This window comes from Doryrhamphus excisus, chromosome 6 (assembly GCF_030265055.1).
Source record: "Doryrhamphus excisus isolate RoL2022-K1 chromosome 6, RoL_Dexc_1.0, whole genome shotgun sequence".
NCBI lineage: Eukaryota > Metazoa > Chordata > Actinopteri > Syngnathiformes > Syngnathidae > Doryrhamphus > Doryrhamphus excisus.
The window spans coordinates 13743275-13766227 of record NC_080471.1 but is presented as its reverse complement, the minus strand read 5'-3'; the positions used below and the strand labels follow the sequence as shown (position 1 = coordinate 13766227).

General features: G+C 40.2%; 2 protein-coding genes and 1 non-coding gene across 6 annotated transcripts in view; all 3 read right to left on the bottom strand.

Annotated features, from left to right (window-relative positions):
- The window catches only part of LOC131130928 (FERM domain-containing protein 5), a 52450-nt gene extending 41453 nt beyond the window's left edge, over positions 1 to 10997 (bottom strand). For all 3 annotated transcript variants that reach the window (XM_058075096.1, XM_058075098.1, XM_058075097.1), the window contains exon 1: positions 10582 to 10997. In XM_058075096.1, the coding sequence (XP_057931079.1) occupies positions 10582 to 10683 (102 nt within the window). In that variant the 5' untranslated portion in view covers positions 10684 to 10997. The remainder of the gene's footprint in view (positions 1 to 10581) is intronic.
- Positions 10998 to 11803: 806 nt separating this feature from the next.
- On the bottom strand, positions 11804 to 11875 carry trnah-gug (transfer RNA histidin (anticodon GUG)). The gene has a single exon. It is a non-coding gene; the product is annotated as a tRNA-His (tRNA).
- A 413-nt stretch (positions 11876 to 12288) lies between these two features.
- On the bottom strand, positions 12289 to 22007 carry malt3 (MALT paracaspase 3). Of its 2 annotated transcripts, none has more exons than XM_058076502.1 (15): positions 21910 to 21967; positions 21711 to 21797; positions 21498 to 21622; positions 20564 to 20723; positions 20138 to 20313; positions 19869 to 19965; positions 19419 to 19454; positions 18557 to 18760; positions 17783 to 17960; positions 17629 to 17703; positions 17386 to 17513; positions 15762 to 15911; positions 14891 to 15045; positions 14340 to 14456; positions 12289 to 13396 (listed from the first exon to the last, which is right to left on the bottom strand). In XM_058076502.1, the coding sequence occupies exons 1-15, from the start codon at positions 21914 to 21916 to the stop codon at positions 13049 to 13051; spliced, it is 2043 nt and encodes a 680-aa protein (XP_057932485.1). In that variant the 5' UTR covers positions 21917 to 21967; the 3' UTR covers positions 12289 to 13048. The 2 variants fall into 2 exon arrangements, with proteins under 2 accessions (XP_057932485.1, XP_057932486.1); XM_058076503.1 differs by having other exon boundaries at positions 12290 to 13396; positions 21914 to 22007.
- Positions 22008 to 22953: the final 946 nt, after the last annotated feature.

The window sequence follows — 22953 nt, the reverse complement described above, 5'->3', positions numbered from 1 at the left end:
CATACCGACCCCTTAAGCAAGTGTTTAGCTACGGATGTTCATCTTGTTACATTTGTAGTTTGCCGTATCCTCCAATGTTTATACTCGGGAGGAGCTGTTAGCTTTGAGCAACATTTTGCTACGCATAGCGGGAGTGAACAGCAAAAAAAAGACAGTCTAAAGGTTGCTGGATAAAGACGGCGTCAACCATGTTTACCGTATGTCGTCGTGGGGAACGTGAGATGGAAGAGCTAACGGCGCTAACCCGGCGACAGAGAGACTACTGTGAGTGCAGCATGATTGCACTGAACATTGAACAGTATATTTTACTTTTTTTTATATTTAAAGAAAATATACTGTTAATGTTAAAAAGTTAAGGAAAATGAAGCATCTTGCCTTCTGAATGTTCAAATTTAAATTAAATATATGATTGTCTTAGGGCGGCACGGCGATCGAGTGGTTAGCGCGCAGACCTCACAGCTAGGAGACCAGGGTTCAATTCCACCCTCGGCCATCTCTGTGTGGAGTTTGCATGTTCTCCCTGTGCATGCGTGGGTTTCCTCCCACATTCCAAAAACATGCTAGGTTAATTGGCGACTCCAAATTGTCCATAGGTATGAATGTGAGTGTGAATGGTTGTTTTTCTATATGTGCCCTGTGATTGGCTGGCGACCAGTCCAGGGTGTACCCCGCCTCTCGCCCAAAGACAGCTGGGATAGGCTCCAGCACCCCTGCGACCCTCGTGAGGATAAGAGGTAGAAAATGAATGAATATGATTGTCTTGTTTGTATGTAACAGTTGCTTCCAACATTTCCTGTACAGTTATAATGATTTGACTATTATTTCTGGTGGGAAAATGGAATTGGAATTTAACCAGCGTACTCGAGCAGACTGCTTTGACCTTGGAGGTTTGACTGTAAATAGTACAACAAAACCCTGATATTGTTGACCTACAGACTAACAGACCTGACACCTACAGATTACTTTATAGTATCCACTGAATGATTCATTAGCTTTGCATTGTGCTGGAGGCAGCATGTGGGCAGAGGCATGTAGGCCTATACCTCTGTCATGATTATTCTCTGAAACGGCCTTGAAGAACCACAAGCACTTAAAAATAGCGCTGTTCACAGGAAAAAAAACACAGATTCATCCGCAACCCATAGCAGAGGACAACTACTGGTCTGCATAATGACATAACCAAGCAACATTAAATTGTGCTTAGCGCTTATAGATTGTGATTGCAAAGGTTTGGATATATTTCATTCATTCATTTTCTACCGCTTATCCTCACGAGGGTCGCGGTGGTGCTGGAGCCCATCCCAGCTGTCTTTAGGCGAGAGGTGGGATACACCCTGGATTGGTCGCTAGCCAATCACAGGACACATATGGACAAACAACCATTCACACTCACATTCTTATTTATGGACAATTTGGAGCCAATTAACCTAGCATGTTTTTGGAATGTGTGGGAAACCGGAGTACCCGGAGAAACCCACGCATGCACGGGGAGAACATGCAAACTCCACACAGAGATGGCCGAGGGTGGTGGATATATTTAATACGACAATAAAAATGTTAACTGTAGCCAAAGAGGCCAGGGGCAAAGTAATTAAACAATCGTTTTTCCCTCCCAAATGATTTAGATGACGGACATGGTGAACAATACAGCAGCACCTGCAGGCCTGCAAGATACAGGCCTGCTCAATGAACACCAGTTATTGAGAAGGAATCATCTCTGCTTAAAACAATCCCCTCCAGACTGCAATTCTACTGCCATATGGTGCACCTCTGTGTCTGGGTGCTCGGCCAAAACAAAGCTCATTATGAGAATCATTGGGCAATATCTTTTGATTTCCGCTGCTACAGGCAAGCTATATACCAAATATACCAAAAAGCAAAATAAACCTACAAATCATAGTAGGGTATAGTAGTATATGACACAATAAAATGTCTTTATCTACGGAATCAGCTAAAAAGCATGCAAAAAAAACAGGCATAATAGCATTCAGAGCTGCTGAACTCTGAACCCGTGACTTGACCCAGAAACCAATTTGCCACCAAAACAACCAACGCACTTGTTCAGCATTTTACATGCTTTCTCATATGATTTGTCAGTGGGGGATCTGTGGAAATCATCCAATCATGACATTACGGAACAATGTGGAAAGGCAGCAGCAAGGCGACCATAGATAAAGTGGCTTGTAAAATGTAAATGTTACTGCATGGAAACCTGATTGGTATTTCAGTTACGTTTAGTTATGGAATTTATAATTATGTACAGAAGTGTTGCCGATCTCCTGTTGTGACCGTGATGCAGCAATTTTGCAGGATCGTTTTGTGAAAGAGGTTTTCTAATGCTGCTCTAAGTTGGAGAAAATCTTTGCATATTGTGGCTTTAAAATAAAAATGATATATATTACTAGTCAAAATTTTGGAGACATCTCATTGAAAAGCATGAAAAAGTGTCTTGAAACTTTTGTCTGGTTCTGTGTATATGTGTTCTTTTTAATCTATGTAGTTTTGTATTACAGCTGGTGTGGACTCCATGATTTTTGATTATGTATAAAATAAGCAAGGCAAGCCATTTCTGCTTTAATCAAGGCTGCACGGTGGTTGAGTGGTTTATGCGCTAGACTCGCAGCTAGGAGACATGAGTTCAATGCCACCCTTGGCTCTGTGTGGACTTTGTATGTTTTCCCCGTACATGCATGGGTTTTCTCCGGGCACTCCGATTTCCTCCCACATTCCAAAAACATGCTAGGTTAATTAGCGACTCCAAATTGTCCATAGGTATGAATGAATGTGAGTGTGAATGGTTGTTTGTCTATATGTGCCCTGTGATTGGCTGGCGACCAGTCCAGGGTGTACCCTGCCTCTCTCTCAAAGACAGCTGGGATAGGCTCCAGCACCCCCGCTAACTAACCTAAACCTTACCTTACCATTACCAATTATAATGGTAAGTAAAAGTGAAGCCATTGAAGAGGTCTCTTTCATGACAGAAGTCGCAATTGCGCAATCTTGTGCAACACAAACACATTACAGTGCCTTGCCTGGAACATGATGCACAACCCTCTCCGTGAGGGTTCAATTCTTGCGTAATTTTGCTTACTAACAATAAAAAGACATGAAAACATAACCATCTTAGTGAAAGTAACAAATGATTTGTCAAACGTGCAGTGCATGCTTACAAATGCGTCCGTCTACAGTATCTGCTCCTCAGAGACACTCATCTCTTCTGACGGCTGTGCTGACACACACACACACACACACACACACACTAGCAGAAAGAAATAGGAGACATACATGCATGGCTAGATGCTAGTGTTCTACAAGGCTACGGAAAATGCATGAAACAATATGGGCCAAGGCAGGTTTTTTTTTTTGTTATTTGATTGTACGTTGGAACAAAACATTGAGTGATGGTTGAAATACCACGCAAATACACACACACATATACACACACACACACAAATACAAAGAATGACTCTCTAAAGCACGTCAGCCAGACATGTCATCCACTCCTCCGCCACGGTATACCTGACTGAAATGGCATCTTTTAGCACAGCCATAACAGAGACAGACACCACAACTTTTATTGAGTATGATTCTACAGGTAGCACAGTGCAACCAAGGACAATTGTTTCTTTTTGCTGCTTATATAAAAGTAGTAATGATTGTGGGCGTGGTGCACATAGACAGTTTTTATGTATTTTATCAGTGTTCTATTTCTGTGAGGGCTGATTGTCAAATTGGTTCTTAGGTTATTCAACAAAATACAGCAATTATCTTTTATTTGTGTCCAGTTAATGCAATCATATTTCCTTGACATCTGCTGGTATCTGAGGTTGGGCTTCAGATTATTGAAGAAAGTAACACAAAATCAACGGTTTTGATGAAATGAGAAAGAAGGATGTCCTATTTGAAAACCTTATAGGCGCCCACTAAGCATGAAGAGGAGACAATGGCTTACAGATGAAAGATAAGAGCGCTGAGAGAAGGAGGGGAAGAATCATTAGCTCCAAATACCCTGCAGTGAGGCACACAAGCACAGGATGCTCCAGTCTGAGTGACATGGAGGTAACCCGTGGAGCAGATGAGGGCGGGACAACAGGGGGGGAAATAAAAGGAGGACAAAAAAAGAGGAAAACATTTTAAAAATACTTTTGGGTGATGCCTGCTTGGAGTGACATCAAACCAAAGAATCTGACAACAGAATTGCGTCAGGATTGAATCTGAATTCGATGTGGTGTATTTTTCACCAAGACGTTTGACAGCATACACAACAACCACAGTTTTAATCTTCTTAAAACAACCCTTAAACCGAAAATGTATTTAAAAGTAATATTGTTGGACTAAATACTAAATGGGTTGACCCGAATATAAGACGATACTAAACAAATACATCTCAAACAAGCTTGTGTGAGGGAGGAAAGGAAAAATTGCATCTCTCGACAAGTGTGGTTCTGTTTTTGTTAACCATCATCCTGTTGGAGAGTCAAGACCAGTAACATGAATGAAGACACAGCAGATTGACAGGCTGAATCCACCCTCCACTCTAAAGAAGAGGAATAGGAGAAAACCACTTAATCCAGTTACAGCAGTGCTGATTACATTCTCAAATGCGTTAATGTGTCTGACGTCCTATTTTCTTTCATAAATAATGGAAGTGGGCTGCACACTGGGGCTGTTGTGCAGATTGATTCAAGAGTGATGTATTCCTTAATTGCAACTCATCATGGGCCACAAGTTTAGCCAATCGCCCATCTATCCATTCTATGCAGGTATGCCGCTAGGGTCGCGGGGGTGCTGGAGCCTATCCCAGCCAATCACAGGGCACATATAGACAAACAACCATTCACACTCACATTCATACCTATGGACAATTTGGAGTCGCCAATTAACCTAGCATGTTTTTGGAATGTGGGAGGAAACCGGAGTACCCGGAGAAAACCCACACATGCACGGGGAGAACATGCAAACTCCACACAGAGATGGCCGAGGGTGGAATTGAACTCGGGTCTCCAAGCTGTGAGGCCTGCGCGCTAACCCCTCGTGAGCCGTGCAGCCCCATATGGAATTCATTCATTCATTCATTCATTTTCTACCGCTTTTCCTCACAAGGGTCGCAGGCGAGCTGGAGCCTATCCCAGCTGTCTCGAGGCAAGAGACGGGGTGCACACTGGACTGGCCGCCAGCCAATCACAGGGCACATATAGACAAACAACCATTCACACTCACATTCATACCTATGGACAATTTGGAGTCACCAATTAACCTAGCATGTTTTTGGAATGTGGGAGGAAACCGGAGTACCCGGAGAAAACCCACACATGCACGGGGAGAACATGCAAACTCCACACAGAGATGGGAAAGGGTGGAATCGAACTCAGGTCTCCTAGCTGTGAGGCCTGCGTACTAACCCCTAGTGAGCCGTGCAGCCCCATATGGAATTCATATTTTCTTTAACCGCATGCAGCCCCAGAACATGGCACTACTATCACCATTATTGACAGTTGCTACATACTTGTCAGCTGTTTAGATAATACCTGAATGTTGAGTCAGTGGAGGGTAAATGTATACTGCCATACAAGCTGTACACTGACTACTCTAATGGATATCCAATGCTGTTCACACAGAACAGTGTCACTATTGGCTAGTCACGGTTTCTACTATTGTCGAAACAGTTTCGTTAGATGAAACAACTGTTGTCCAGTCCACCAATGCCAAATGACCTCTTGTCAGTCCTAACAGACAGGATCTATTTGTCAGGACTTTTAGGAGAGGGAATCCTGACCAGGCAGTGAGTGAACTCACATTTATTTTGGGTAACTGTGGAAACGCCGTAGCAACAGTTAAGATCCTGGCACCCAGCTTCAAAGTAAAGCACCTCTCAATGCACAAGCTCCCTCCCCCCTCTACCAAACAGACTCCAAGATGGCACCACGGGAAAACTTGGCCGGCGTTATCAGTTCATTTCTGTCACGAGCACAATTCTATGAAGTTTGTTTACTTAAGTACAACAATTATTACCAATCATAGGTTTTGTCGGATGCAAAACTATAATTATCTGCATAGAGTGGGCTAGAACACAGAGAAGAAAGCCATTCATTAAATGTAGAATTAATTAAAGGAACTACACAAACAACAATAATGGTGGTTTTCTACGATCATAAATGTGCAATAATGCCGGGAAAATACAAAGCCTTTTACTCCATGTCCGTGGAGACTGTGGAACCTGTGAGACACAGCAATTATGGCAAACTGAGGATTAGCTACCAGGAAGCCGTCAAATATTGAAACCTCTACATGTCATTTCTGTGTTTTCTAACCTGACAAAAAGTGTGAGCCCAAGCCAAGTCTGAAGTCTGACTCCTCTGCTGTAATGCTGCATTCAAATCAGAGCAGACAAAGCCTAAGGGCAAAAAGAAGGGTTCCGGCCTCATCTGTCAAGCTGCATCTAGACGACAACTACATCTACAGGGGGCGGTGAGGTGGTAGAAGGTCACTTTTTCCTCTACCTACATATACAGGAGAATACTTTTATAAAGCAAATGACACACCTGCTTACAAAGCCTGCTGACTCTGTATTTACAAGTTGATAACTGGTATAAAAGGTCCCCTGTTATGGAAAATTGCCCATTTTTCAATGGTGTTCTAATAATAATACATGCCAAGCACGTTATGAGCACCAACCTGAGAAAAGCCTATCATTACCATCATTATTTTTCTCCACTTTTGCTTTGCGAGAAGAGGTGCTCTAACTATTGGTTTAGAAGGTGTAGGTTTTCCAGGATGCTTGATGTTGTTCAAATGTGAGTGTAATGTTAGCACTTTGGCTCACATGCTAGGTTTGGGGTCTCTTGTACCACTCCTTAATGCTAGATTCATTCATTCATTCATTCATTTTCTACTGCTTTTCCTCACGAGGGTTGCTGGAGCCTATCCCAGCTGTTTTCGGGCGAGAGGTGGGGTACACCCTGGACTGGTCACCAGCCAATCACAGGGCACATATAGACAAACAACCATTCACACTCACATTCATACCTATGGACAATTTGGACTCGCCAATTAACCTAGCATGTTTTTGGAATGTGGGAGGAAACCGGAGGCCAAGGGTGGAATTGAACCCTGGTCTCCTAGCTGTGAGGTCTGCGCGCGAACCACTCGACCGCCGTGCCGCCCCTAACGCTAGATTGTTAAGTAAAAGTAAAAAGTGGGAAAAGTTCACAATAACACTTCTTGGAGCCAAACACATGGGCAAGCTCATTAGCATTAAAGCTACAGGCACACAAAACAGCGTGTTTCATGTCGGGCTTTCTGAAACCCTTATAAACTGTCTAAATTCCAGCGTTGAGTCTAGATTTTGGGCAATGAATTCGGCAGACATGAATGTGCATCAAAATACGGGAAGAACTCAGAATTGAGGGCAACAGATCAGTGGGAGTGTGTCAGAATGTGCTGCTCTATATTATAACAAAAATAGTCAGAACGCAGCACGCTGGAAAGGAAACAGCATCAGACAGCGTAAAAAGCGAAGGATTGTGACCTAGTTCTGCCAATTACTTTACACACTTTCTCAAGTTCTCCATGTATCCCAGCTGATGAGGGTTCTGTACATTTTATGTAGCACAGCGCAACAAAGTTCAGTTTTGAATGCACCTTTTTTTCTTTGACTAAACGAGCTTTTCTTCTCTTTCCCTCCTTCTTTATAGCATGTTGACGTCAGAAGCTGCAGACCACGCGACTCTGCTGCAAACAGAACACCTGCTGGCCTCACAGTCCATTTCTGGCTCGGCTTTCGATGCACACAACAAATATACGTACAGCGTGTTGCAGTAACTGCAGCATCGCTTTCACACCTCCTCAACAACAACAAAGACGAGTCTGTTGATGACAATGGATTTCAAAGTGTGAATAATCTGGAATGTCCTTTGAATGATTCATTGTTCTTACAAGGCAGGTTAATGTTTCCTTGACAAAGCTTTAATGTCTGTACTGTTTGCTGAATAGTCGGAGAAGTCTCCTGGGATGTATTTTTTACACTACTACCGTTCAGCATCCACAAAGAGTAACAAAAATTGTTTTGTAATTGATGTGACAGGTTCTTTTTCACCTACTCAGGAGGATGCAAAGCATGAAGGGAAAAAAATGCAGCATCATCAAAAGCTTACAGTGGAGGGAGGGCAGCTAGGAAGAGACATCCTCACCAGCACGGCTTTGTACTCTTTATAGGGGTCTTTACTGAAAAACTCTACTCTATTATGTAAATCGGACATTACTGCACCGCTGACCCGCTCCTTGCCGGATGAGTCCACCTGGTGTATATGGCCAATAGCTTTCTAAAAAAAAATAAAAAGGCAGGCTTCACTACATATCTTAAAATACAACTACAGACATGGGAGATGTAAGTTTGATCATTTCGTTTTTCTTCTTTCAATAGGTTAACGTAGAATGATGTTGCAATTAAAATATGAGGTAACACTGTTGCTCACAGTGTTCTATTCTAGTGTTGCTAACATTTGTTTGCTCCGGTGCTACTCCTCAATGTTACATACTGTAGTTGTATGCAATATATGGCATCTATTACTTTAAACTAGTGAAGAGTTACACTGTATATGTAAAAAGTGGATACATTGTACAGTAGCCCTTCTTGAAGCCACAAACAGTCCGTTGGCATTAAAGCTACAGACACACAAAAACAATGTGTTCCAATTACAGCTTACTAAAAAGCATTTTTAAATGTTTCCAATGTTATCTTGAGGGAGGTAAAAATTGTTGAAAAGTAATAATATACTTTATAATCGTACAATATAAGTTTTTTAAATTAGAGTTGTTTGTTTGCAACATATCAGGGAGGAAAATGTTACACCTGGACATGGCAATGGGAAACCGTCTGTGTATTATTAATGCATGGATCACTAATTAATTTCCAATGAGCAGTAATCCGGCAACCTAATGCTAGAAAATAAAAGCCAAATTTGTCTCCTGAATTTGAGAACAAACAACAAAAAATGTATCCCATTTTACACTTTTTTACACTTTTGCATCTTATCAATGGGCAAGTACAAGCGGTGTCTTTGAATGTACCATCATAGTGATAAGCCATTGTATTTGATTGATACCACTTGAGTGACAAGCAACCATATCCATAAAAATAAACATTTTTGCACATTCCTGTTATTTATTTTTGTAATATCATGCACTAATTTACGCTGACGGGCTAAATATTGGACTGTAGTTAAACGAACTGGCCCAAAAACAGCAAAAGCATGTTCTAAGGCAGGGGTCTCAAACATGCAGCCCGCGGGCCAAATGTGGCCCGCAGGACACGAGTTTGAGGCCCCCGCCTTGATATTAAAGTTTGATATGGATGCTGTATGGTATCATGTACCCAGAAAAAATTATTACGTTTGATTAATGTTCATGTTAAAGGTTAAATAACTGTTAATAGTTATCCTCCCTACCCGTGTGGAAGTGGTAAGTTTGTGGCTATTTAAGTTTAAAGGAAATAACTTGAAGGCTACCGTTTAGGTCGCTAGCTCTCTAGTTTGCGAGTTAGCGTGTGTCTCAAGACCCTGCAGTTGCGCAATATGTTATAAATAAAAAAAGTATAAATGTGACTATAGTTGTGTTTTGTCATGTCTACAGGGCTCTAATAATGCTTTGTTAATTTTAATCTGAAAAAAATAATTAGTCTACCCACCAACTATATGTGGTTTCTTAGGTTTTTATTATTTGCCGTTTTATTATTATTACTTTATTTATTTATTACTGATTGATTGATTTTCTTTATTCTTGATTTGTTTATTTATTTTTCATCTTATTTTGTGCAGAAAAATAAAAATTAAGATATTTGAGAACAGTGGAATGTTTTATCAGAGCTTTTATTGTAGAAAATCTGAACCAGCACTGAAAAAGTTTGTATATTTTTCTGTTTTTAATAAATGTGTTTTTGTTTTTTTTGAAAACCTGATGCGGCCCAGCCTTGCCCAGACCCTAGCTCCAGTGGCCCCCAGGTAAATTGAGTTTGAGACCCCTGTTCTAAGGGGTACAAATGGTACTTACATGGTCAAAATTTGATACAGTAACCATTTTCAAAGTCCAAAACAGTGGATATGTAAAACAACATATGTAAATGGCCATTGATAAAAATAGAAACTTTTTTTTTCTTTTTTCTTTTTTTTTTTTTTTTTTTTTTAAATGGTAGGGGCCTTGCTATGTGCCCCAAAACACATTGTAGTTAAAAACACATACTGTACTAAAATAAGAATTAACACTGGTTAATAGGCCAAAAGGAGCACATGCTGCAAAAGTATCAAACACCAGTATCTTACTACTTACCACCTCACTGACAAGCCATTGTACCCCTAGAGCTACAACGATGACCTTCTTCTCCACTATCTCACAGCACTGCTTGCAATCTGATGTGTTTTGACACCAGTGGGTCATGAAGGGTGAATGCATCACCCTAAATTAGCGTTAGGGTTGTTTGAAATGACAAAACTGTGACCACGGTTGCAGTAGAGACTTGCCAGTCAGTCAGTCAACCACACACTCCGCGTAACTACCCAACCACAGCATGGCCGACAGGTGACTCACCTGAATGGTGCATGTATATTCCGAGTCGTCCAGCAGCCTAACAGTGCAGCAGTATTCCCTTTCCAGATTCCTGACGCTGCCACTCACGAATCGACTCAACATTTTTGCTGTGCCGAGCTGTGTCTCGGCCGACCGAGAACAATAAAGTCAACACAAGAGCGGCGTGCAAGTGAACGTCACAATGCCCACACTCCAGGGTCCCCTAAATGCCCCAGAGCAGAGCGTCGAGCAGGCGAGAGGTGCACCATGGTGTGCTCGTGCTCCCGTCAGGTTGTCGTTGATGTCCAATGCGTCGTGCAGAGAAAGGTAGGATGGATCCCAGGATGCCCCGCATCCACATGCAGCACTGCTCGGCTCTGCTGCTCTGGCTGTGATGCAGGATTACCTCCCTCCATTCACCGATGCTACTTGAGTTGGCGGGCGGGCCCCAATGAAATCTGACGTCAAAGTCAACCAACTGGAGGGTGGGGGGCGTTTTCCTGTCCCCTCACTTTAAGGTTGACATTTGCTTTTAGAACTATTTGGGGCAAAGTATACACATTCTGTCAAGTATCAATAATATGTTCTGTTGTATGATGTGTACACATATATATGGTGTGCCAGTTTATTTTGTTGCAAAGTTAAAACATGTAAGGCTGCTCTTTAGTTATGTATGGTGCTTTTGTTAGTAAAAGTTCACACAAACCTACATGAAAAGCAGATTTTCTTTTATTCATCTACGCAGCCCATTATAGAGTGTGTTCGACTGCCCCCTGCAGGATAAAGGTCTTACTACGCTTGTTATCAACTTTAGTATTTTAGTGCATTATCTCAGAAAAAATGTGTTGCTGCGTTTTTGGGTGACAGCAATAGGCAATACTACTTTTTGTAAGAAATTTAGTTTTTAATGCAATGGCCTTTGCAATGGACAGCAGTGCTTAGTGCCAACTGAGTAATTCTTTAGTACATCGTTTTTTTTCTACAGTTTGTGAATGAAAGGAACAACATTTTCTATATTTTTGGAATTTAAAGGTTTTTAGCGCTGTCTTGTTTTTGATATCGTATTCCATTCGAAACGGGCGCCTGCATGCGTGTGTGTTGTAACCATCGACCTTCTTCGTGAGTTTATATGAAAACGTATTGAAGGACACTACATATAAGGTCGCTTTGACGCTTTTTTTTCTTTTTCATTACAAAATACATTAATTGGTAGTGGAATATGCTTACAAAAAAGATGTCCCACTGCCGTGACCCGGATTCGAACCGGGGTTGCTGCGGCCACAACGCAGAGTACTAACCACTATACGATCACGGCGAGCTAAGCGGGACTGAAGAAACAAGGTGCACGCTACTGTTTAAGTACAGCACTTCGAATGTGAATTGGCGGTAATTATTTGTGGTATTTTCCATTAATTTGTGAACTGCTCTTTCCTTTTATGCTAGCATAGATGCTAACATACACATTTGACACCTTACCACTCATGGTGTAAGTATTTAACATAAATAGGTAAACTTGACTCGTTATGGTTAGCTAGTCAGTTAGCTGTGTTTAGTGCCGTTATTTATATGACGGAAACTCTGTCTTTCGTTAATGTCATTGTTTCACTTGTTTGAGTCTTTCGACTTACGAAGTCGCCACAGCCGATCTTTTTGATACATTGTTAATAGTCACACTTAAAATTGAAATAACAGATATAATGCAAGTGCGATGACAGTTTAATAGAGAAAATGCCTCATATATTTGCAGAAAATGTAAACGAGAAATGTAGCTATCAGAAGGTTTAAAACATAGACAGTTAATACACTCATGATATACTTTAATACAAGTAATAACATTCCATCCATCCATTTTCTTTTGCTCATGTTGGGGCAGCAGGGTGGCGTCCAGAGCCACCTCAAATGGCTCTTCTTCATGCACCCTATCTCTTTAAGAGTGAGTGCAGCCACTCTACGGAGATATTATAAAATAGTAATTTTATATACCCTAATGAGGATAAGAAGTATAGAAAATATATGGAAATATTGTATTTTATATTATAACTTAAATAATATGTGCCCTGTGATTGGCTGGCGACCAGTCCCGGGTGTACCCCGCCTCTCGCCCAAAGACAGCTGGGATAGGCTCCAGCACCCCCGCGACCCTCGTGAGGAAAAAGCGGTAGAAAATGAATGAATGAATGAACTTAAATAATAGACTGGTAATATTCATAACACAGTTTAATGATATAAATAGGGCTATTTGTCTTTATCAGATGCATTTGGCTAGCCAGCCTGCCAAGTTAAAAAAAATTATCAACAAGACAAATTAAATTAACTTAAATGAACTGAAATTGCAAGAAATGTAAGTATTAATGTTTTTCAGTGTTGAATGATTGAAAACTAAGGACAAGACACACAAACAACATTCATTGGTCATCATCATAAGGCACATGCAGGTAGAATGCAAAATCAGTTACACAACACCACAGTAGAAAAGGATCACAGTGGTCTAAAGTTGACATCCTGTAGTCCTGAAGTCCTGTAGCTCATTCTCATCATTCTCCTCAGGTTCGTTGCACCTCAGGACCGCCACTTTAGCACCACACTCAGCCTTCCTGGTGAAAGGGCGACACGGACCAGCCTGTGTGTGATCCACCAAGTTTTCGCTGCATGCAATGTTGCTCGTGCTTTGGGCAGACGCTGCCTCCGGTTTCTTGGGCGACGTGGTTTGAATTGTCTTGTACAATTTGCACGATGCCACCAAAGGCTCTCCTAAGTCCACTTGTTGGCTCTCTGTAAGGCGTATCCTACTGTCCGTGTGAGTATAATGCAGATCCACCTTGATGACGAGCGATGTCTAACAAAGAGCAAAACAAAAACACTCATATCATCTCTTTTTACTGTAATTACATACTATTAGTCAAAAGGGTTAGAACACACTGAATCAAAACGGCTACCACAGCATTTTGCAGTACCCTCTGGCATGCGTCTTGCTGAGCAGTCGTCAATTAAATATTTTTTAGAAGCAAAGATCCTAACCTTATTTTGCCTTAAAATGCATCAAACAGACTAGCTCATGTAATATCAAATGTGTAAAGAAACCCTGCACATCTCCCTACAACACAATTATTTTGGCACCTAAACTGCATTTAAAAGAAAACAAGACCACATTTCACATGAACACAAGATGCTTATTTTTAACTTACAAAAAAACTGCACCAATTTCTCAGAAAAATAATTTTACTGTACTATCTCTAATAGCACACCATCTTAAAGCTTCAGATTTTGTTGTTATTGTTGTAGCTGACAATGGATTTGCCTGAATTTGTCACACAATACGTCATTTTGTTTACCTTTGAATAAGGACTACCAAAAGTTTTTAAACATTACAGAAGTTGAACACAACTGTGGTATACTACGTAGAGTGGAATATTCTTCCACTAGTTCTTCCAGACTATGGTTGTAGTTTCTATAAATGTGCAGGTAAGTCACCATCGATGCACTACACTGCTGATGTGGATGTCATACTTCGTGTCAAAAAATCCAAAAATATTTTTTTTGGAGGAGGGGGTAAATAAACATTGCAATTACCAGCAACTAGCAACTGAAGCTAAGAGATAACGGTGTCAGATTTCAAAAGTAGGAAAAAAAGTGGTGCAAATTATGTACTAATTTCAAAACTAATTAATTAAAAGAAATGACAAAACCTTTGTCAGTGCAGTGCAAGGATGTGGAGGGCCCCAATGACTGGATTTGTCTTGGACCCCCAAATGACTAAATACGTCCTTAGGCATACATACCTTCAGTTTTTGAAGTCCACACACTCTCAGAGTACAGTCTATGTTATCAGCTTTGTCAAATAGTATGGAGTCCATCTCCTCGAATCTTCCAGGTCCAGAAAATATGTTTTCCATTGGCTGAGAACGCACAAAAAACAAATATTGCAGTGAATGAGCCACTAGATGTCAGGATAGTACACCAAAGCTGACTGCACTAAGTAACAGGAAACTAACTACTTCCTCCTTGTGTTTCTGGTTACAGTGGAGTGGAAGCTGGATGTCTATATATGGACATAACTTCCTCAGATGTGTGAAACTTGGGTGAGTGGTCATTTTTCTGTTTACTAATGGAAACTGTCAGCATCTCCGGTGAGCAAGACGGAATTTATAATGATGATACAACTTGGTGTTACTAGAGTGGTGAATGCCTTGGATAGTTTTACACATTGTTGTTGATTTTCATTAACAGTGTGTTTCCTGTAATCTCACTCAGTCGTCGTTGTGGTTTTATAGGCGGTTTGGCAAGTTGATGGTATTAGAAGTTTAAGCAAAAAAAAAAAAACAATATTTACAGGTATGCTACTCAGAGTGATGGTGCAGTTGTCCGTTTTGGGGCCTGTGGTCTTTATAACTCCAAAAGCTACCATGACATTTGAGAACAATGCTGAGAAGCTGATTTCCACTTCTACCCAACAAAGGAACATCAGTCGCTTCTTCCTCGGGAGCTCTGAAAAAAAACATATTACAAAAGGATGAATGACATATGTAGTTCATTTTCAAAATTAATTTTCAAACTCAATTTAATCAAATTGGCTGCATGGCGGACGAGCAGTTAGCATGCAGGCCTCACAGCTAGGAGACCTGAATTCAATTCCCCCCTCAGCCATCTCTGTGTGGTGTTTGCATGTTCTCCCCGTGCATGCGTGGGTTTTCTCCGGGTACTCCGGTTTCCTCCCACATTCCAAAAACATGCTAGGTTAATTGGCGACTCCAAATTGTCCATAGGTATGAATGTGAGTGTGAATGGTTGTTTGTCTATATGTGCCCTGTGATTGGCTGGCAACCAGTCCAGGGTGTACCCCGCCTCTCGCCAGAGGACAACTGGGATAGGCTCCAGCACTCCCTGCGACCCTAACCCTAAGCAGTAGAAAATGAATGAATGAATTTAATGAAGTTGTCAGGAGAGTTATTAATGTATGATGAAGCCTATCACGTACTTCAAGTATATTTGCGGAAGTTATGACATGACAAAATAGCTTTCATCCACCAAACAGGAATAAACAGTAAACAAAAAGGGAACCACCTCACAATGTCGTTTCCTTATAAGGAATTACTTCCTGAATGGTTCTAAAATTGGATGTCAAATGCTGCAGTAGTATAGGAGGTGTGAGCAACAATGCTATCTTGACCCAAGGTGACGTCTACAAATAGTCTGTGATATACCATTTGCTTGTCGCCAGCAAGCATCTCTCAGGTGAAGCTCCCTTGTGTGACCGGCGGTGTGAACTGGATCTGTGAGGGAGCGCGGTTCCTTAAGGGTGTGCTTGATTTCGACAGCCTGCTTGCCTGTCACTAGAGGGTCTCTGCCTAAATCTAATGGAAACACAGGGGGGAATCACGTCAAACAGTCAAATCTTATTCACATTTTCTGATAAATTTTGCATTTATTAAGATAGACATAGTGTTTGAGCCAGTTTCAGCCAGTCTGTTAAAGCAAGTGACTCATGCAGTGAGTGTTGGAATTCAAAAACAAAGCTGTTGAAAGTCATACAGTCCTATGCCAAAACTTTAACCATGAAACTTCCTTAGTTTCTCCATAACAGGAAGTGAGGTTTAGAAAATGATCATGGAATTCACAATGGCTGACTTTGAGGAACTTCAGGGAACTATGTAAAATTTTGGTAAAGGAAACAAGGCACAAATACCTAAGGAAAAATATACAATGAATGTCACCACAAAGAAATGAGGAAGGATTAAAAAAAACAAAAAACATCACAGACAGATGGGGGACCACGTACAGTTCATACTCCACCCCCGACACGTAGTATGGGGAGAGATAAGATACAGTGGGGGAATTACAAAAGGAAAATAAAATATTATCTGGAAATATCCAGCAAATAACTTTTTAACCCAGGTGTTTTCAAAGTGTTGCACAGTCAGGCTCCAATCAAACAATATAATGCGGAGGAACTAATATATTTTGTGGAGGAACTAAAAAATACTTACATTTGTTTATAAATATAAGCATAGTTAGCTCCGTACGGTCAAAAAGATGTTTAGTTTAGGTTAAGATATATTTATTTTAGGTCTTAGGTCATAAAACAAACATTATCTGCATTAAACTGAGGACTGTTGAGGGTTTGGTCATGTTACTTGTTTGTGTAGGAATTTTTAAATTCCCTTTTTATCATTTTATGACTTTATTCTTACACTTTTTTCTTTTTTGTCTTTTCACCGACCCCCTAATATGCCTTGATACTTTTGAGAAAAGGTCCAGAGTGGAAAATACAACCTCTCCGTGATGAGAACATTTAAAATCCCAATTTAAATTAAATTTTCAAGTTGTGTGCTACACATTTGTAACCGCACACACATCAGGCACACGGTCCTGTCAGCAGGGTGCTCTGTCTAGTCACAGCTGATTTGCGGGTGAACTCATGCGAGTGGGACCAAAGGGGTGCTATGGGAGGGCCCAAAAGGCAGAGCAGCTGTCTTGTGCTGTGCAGCATCTCAGGTTTCTTGCTGTTTTCAAAGCCTACAGTGTGAATTTCAAGAGAATGAGGTCACATGATAATAGTTCCTTGTATTTTTTTTTAAATAATGTTACCAGAAGCAGATAAACACTCATTCAAGGAGGAAAACACTGATACCTGAGTCATAAACTTAGATCATGGGTAAACAGCAAGAAAATGAGTCGCCAGTGATTATGAAATCTATCTCTGGTCCGGCCATCGCAGCAAGGAGATCATACGCGTTCCCCTCAGATCATTTACCCGACATCTAAACAACCCCAATGTATGGAAGGGCAACCAGTGTCTATTTTCACAACATATTAGATGCAACTCACCCTCTGACACTCTCTCTAAGACATGTGTGACCTTCTCTGCCTGAAGGATGTGCTTGTTCAAGTACTTGGTGAAGATTCCTGTGCTTTTCCCTCCATCCTGGACCTCAAAAGCCACAGCATCTTCACATCTGGACGACCAGGTATTATAAAAACACAAACAGAATCAACTATATAACCCAATCTTCTGGGTTATGGCATGTTGGTGAATTAAAAAGTAGGAAAAAAATAATGTAAATGACATACGTGGCATAACCGTACACTGTATTCCCCTTGGGCTCCAATGGCGTGATGGTTGATGGGATACACTGCTGGTTGTACCTTGAAGTTAATATTACATTGTTTAGAGTAACCTTATCACATTTTAATAAGAAATACACTCATTTACTATGACAGTTACCATTTGCGGCAGGTATCCAGTAGGATAACATTGAGAGCAGTCTGTCGTTCCTGCATGCTTCGCATGATGCGTTGAACACACACACAATTTTCACTTCTGTATGGCACCGGAGCATCGACAGGTACCAAGTAATTTCTGGCAGCCCGCTCAAAACCATGTCCCGCATAGTAGAAAAGGCCTGAAAATAATTATATGAAATGTAGATTTAGTCATATTTAGTTTGGAGCAGTAAAAAAGAAAAGTGACACTTAGGTAAACACATTCCTAACATGTTTGCTATATGTTCAAATACATTCAAATGTTATGTTGTGAAAGTTATATGAGAATGACATGCAAAACCATAAATAGCTACTACTTCTTCCTGTGAGTAGTACTTATTTCTTCATAGCCACACGGCATGACGTACATATGACTACGATTAGGTTACAAGATAGTTTTTTTATGTTTCCAACTGTATTCCATACAGACAAAAACCTAAATTAACCAAATTCTGATTTAAGATGTAACCCTTTTTAAATAAAAAAAAACATTATGTATTTATATTTCATTTTAATTAATTTTAATTTTAATTAATTAATTTTAATTTTAACTCCAACTACCTGTCAATCAGCTAGAGACATGTTTTTTTTCTTCTTTTACCATTAATAATAAAAGGTTTAGTTTAAAAACTGCATTCTGTGTTCAGCTGTGTTGTCATTGACTAATGTTTAAATTTGTTTTGATGATCTGAAACATTTAGGTGTGACAAACATGCAAAAAAAAAATCATGCTTACCATAAACTCCTCTATCTAGGAGGTCAATGAACTTATCCACAGCAGCCAGCATCTCCACCTTGGTGAGATCCAGCAAGGACACCACTCTGAACCCAAGCTGCTGCAGGAGGTGGGCCAGCTCATGTACATCCATAACGGGGGCCATTAAGCGAGGGTGGTGGGAGTAACTCAAGTTGCCGATGAGTAAGGCAACCTTGTCAACAGCTAAAACAGATCAAAACATGATTCAAAAGTACAATCGTCCCTCGTTTATTGCGCTTCACTGGTTCCACATGATTCGTGAATTTCCTCGAAGTAGTATAATAAACAGAATATTTTCATAGTTGGAGCATAGAAAATCTGTTTATGACTTCCTAAATACAGATTTTAACATAATTAGAGCCATACAGACATTAAATAACACCCTAATTGTCGCTTTTACACTCCTATAATTCTTTGTTGACATCACATTGGCTACACTATTGGCTGCTACTAGCATAGCAAGCTATCGAGCTAACCAGTTAGCCTATCCAATTTAGTTATTCTAACCTTAAGAATTGTTTAAAACAGAGTGGAGAAGATGGACAAAGAAGCCCAAAACTACTTTCGCATGGAATGAGAAAAAAAAGAACCTTTTTTTAACTATATCTCAACCAAGGTATATCAGCTCAGCTCAGCTAGTGAACATAATACTACATGTCTATCAAAATATTTGGACTAATAATAGGCCATAGTCAGCCACGAAACCGTAACCATTTATTATATCATTATTTTTTTTTAAAAACTCAAATATAGTAACCGTGATGTACCAAGGGCTGCATGCAAGTTTTCCTCTCTTAAAATAACAGAATGGTTTGAAAATGATATCCTCCAAAAACTGTACCTGCAGGCGCTGACAGGGGAAGTTGATCATTTTGCACTTTAAAGAGACAACAAAAAACAACACTCAGCATTTTTTTGCAACAATTATGTCATGATGATTTTCTGTGATTGCATAAGGTGTTGCAAAGGAAACTATTTATGACGCATGACAGAACATAAACAGCAAAAGGGAGCAACATTGCTTGTAGTTTCACTTTATCACCTTCCTGTGTGCCTATTATGCTTGGCTCAAATACCCTTTGGAGTCTAACAACTTCCTGTTTAATTCTAGAGAAATGGGAAAGTACCTTCAATATAATGGAAACAACTACAAGGCTGAGTTCCAATTCAGGATGAAATGAAATGAATGTGAAATAAACGTGTTTTTCATGACAGCATTTCACAGAAAATTAACAAAGTCAGAGAAAAACAGGAAATATTGGCTTTGTGCTGAGTTTTATCTGTGACTTACCCACATCAACCTCACCAGCTTCGCTCCATATCTCCTCAAGCACATTGGACACTGAGCACAAGTACGTTCCTTTGTGTTCAGCAGTGGCACGGTCAATCTAGCAGAAGCACAAAAAGTCATTCATTCACCTGCATGTGAGATTATACATCACTGCACAAACATTGTGAGAAATATTAACCAAACTTTCAAAATGAATAGCATGGTGAATGAGTCACTCTATTGTCACTCTATTGATATAGTGTAAACAGCTACTATTAGCTCTTCCTTACCTGTAGAGTGTCACTGGTATTTTTTAATAGCAGATGTCCATTTCTGTACCATTGGTAGTCAGGAGCAGGGTTGCCAAAAGCAGCACAGCGGAGAATAATTTTTGCACCCAGTTGGACCGTCTGAGGTTTCAGGTTGATAGCAATGTGGGGCTCCCCCTTCCACTTCAGCGGCAAACCTGGTATTGTTGAAAGTAGAACAATTATTCCCACAACAAGAGACAACAACTAAAAATGAGTTATCACTGCTTGTATGCAAATGCACAAAACGATAAAAATCATGCCCTGTATCGATGAGCATACAGGAGGGTTCCAAATTGGATACATTTTTATTGGGTTGGTGATTCATGTTGTTGTAGTACATTCATGTATTCCACGTTTCTAATTTGTGTCGTGAGCAAAAAAATTAGAGCATTTGTCCGTTCATACCTGATACATCAATGTCCAGCACCTTGACTTTCACCCACTCGCTGAATACACAGTTGGAAAAGACATCGTTTACCCGGCACACATAGTATTGACTTTTTCTGGCTTCAATGGGCAGATCCGGTTGAGTTCCACCATACACATTTAATGGTGGTCCTTTGGGCTAAGGAAGTGACAAAGTACAAATCAATCAAATATTTCAATAGTCTCCCAACAATGGACACATTTCAGGTACAACTCCCAATAACTCCCATGTTATATGATATGTATTTCCGACAATTAAGATGTGATACAACTTAATCGAATTTGCTACAATACAGTACAATGCAAAGACTTGTGTGAGTGCCATTTACTTCTTTCACTCATACGCCTCTGAATAATCTGATCCATACAGAAGATCCTATATTTATTTGCTTGTGCCTTTTACACAGAACCCACTTGATAATACAATTGAATTATTAGGATGGTGACAATAGTTGTCACTGTCTGGAGATGTGAGTCCCCGGTGATCACATCCCAAAATAACCTTTCACACCTCATCCCACCACTGTTAAAGTTCTGATACCCTCTTACACTCTTCTGCTTCTTTGTCAGTTGTATCATTAGCATCTTACACACTGCATGTAAAAGACAGCAGTTTGAGCATTGGAACAAATTCAGACTCAGCCATCTAATTATTGTGTTATTCCTCGTTTACATCCCACTATCCCCCTGGTCTCTTTCAGCACCACTATGCGTAATTCTGTCAAACCCTGAAGCATAACAATAGATCCCATATTTATATCCCAGTGACTTAAACACAGAACCCAGCAAACAAAATATTTTACACATTGACACCCTGACACTTGTCTTAAAATGTATATTCATGTGTGCATCACTTAACTGACATACATTATTCCTGCAGCATGCATAGTTGCAATTAGCATACTGTACATACCTCTTTGTCATCACTAGTGAACCACTGGTAGCTGAGGATGCTTGCACCCTCAGCACGGACACTCAGAGTGACCTTGTAGTTGACAGGCACACATACAGAGACAGGTTGGCGCACGATGACAATGTCTGGAAACAAGGCAGGGAACTCTGACTGATTTGTTTTGTAAAGTCAACAACTCCGCTGTTGAGCTTAGTCGTATACCGCACAACTCACCTCCGATCATTATACGGCAGGGATGGGACCACTCAATGCATTTCCTTCTTTTTATCGGCGACGTGTACCCTTTCGGCGCCGCATTTACTGTTATAAGATGAGTCAAAGTTGTTAGAAATGCTTCTAATCAAAGCAAGGAATTAACTGTTTGTATAATACTACTATATGCTACAATAATAAAGATAACAGGCGTGCGTACCTACCATCAGCTCTGCACTGATAGCGACGCTGCCAGAGACTGTTTCGCTTATCTCAACTTCATAACTCAAATAAATGATTGCAAATAAACCCTCCCCTCTTTCCCGGAACAAGACAATACCGTAAAGCCGAAAGTACAGACGCACGTCATTTGATCCAAAACCACGTTTGTCGTTTATTGAGGTTGCAATCTTAATTTAATCCAAAATAAGTGGAATGAAATACATTTAAATAAAACAGTTACAGCAAATCAATATTTAAAAGTACATCTGAAAGAAAAAACAAGAGGACACTATATTTAGTATTACGGTAAAATGCGCATGTGATCATTTCCACACGTGGGTAGAGGATAGCAGCGTTTTTTTTTCTTTACTTAATAAACATAAATGGCCAATAACAATAGAATGAGCAGTTTGTTGACGAAGAGATTAAAAAGTGTGATGAGTCTACTTCACAACACGAAATTAAACATAAAATGACCCCATTTTAGCTTTAATCTCATAATTTGATTCTCTGTATGTGTTGAAAATCCAAATCACATTCTGTTATTGTAATATCACACAGTTTTTTGCCATAGCAAAATGACAACCACGCAACATATTCACAATCTTTGCACTACTTTCCTTGCACTACTTTGTCTTATTGATGTGAAACTCATGAAGTTTGTATGTTTTGATGGGGTGGGAGTGCTGTTCATTTAGCAGCTCCTTAGCAAAGCACATGGTGCCATCAGCTGCATCCATCCATCCATGTGTGTTTCCCACAAAACATGTTTTGGAGGTTTGCATGATCTTGCACTGCGTTTTACCAGATGAGACACTTATTCCAACTCATATAGATCAATATTGAATTTTGACGTTAATAAAAGTGTTTGATTCAGACAGTAATTTTAATTTTTTACACCTCTTTGTTAAGTAGGACTGCAGTTTTGGAAAATCTGATGTGCTCTTGCACCTATTTGTGGGCCCGCTAAAAATAGGGCCCTGCTGGCAACACATGTGCCTCTATGATAGGCAGTTCCAGAGACTTTCTTTACAGACACGAG

What these genes read in the sequence shown, in the direction of transcription:
- malt3 (XM_058076502.1), bottom strand. An exon ending in CTGGATACCTGCCGCAAATG is followed by an intron (nt 17,704 to 17,782) that starts GTAACTGTCATA and finishes ATTAACTTCAAG; the next exon opens with GTACAACCAGCAGTGTATCC. An exon ending in ACAGTGTACGGTTATGCCAC is followed by an intron (nt 17,514 to 17,628) that starts GTATGTCATTTA and finishes CTGGTCGTCCAG; the next exon opens with ATGTGAAGATGCTGTGGCTT.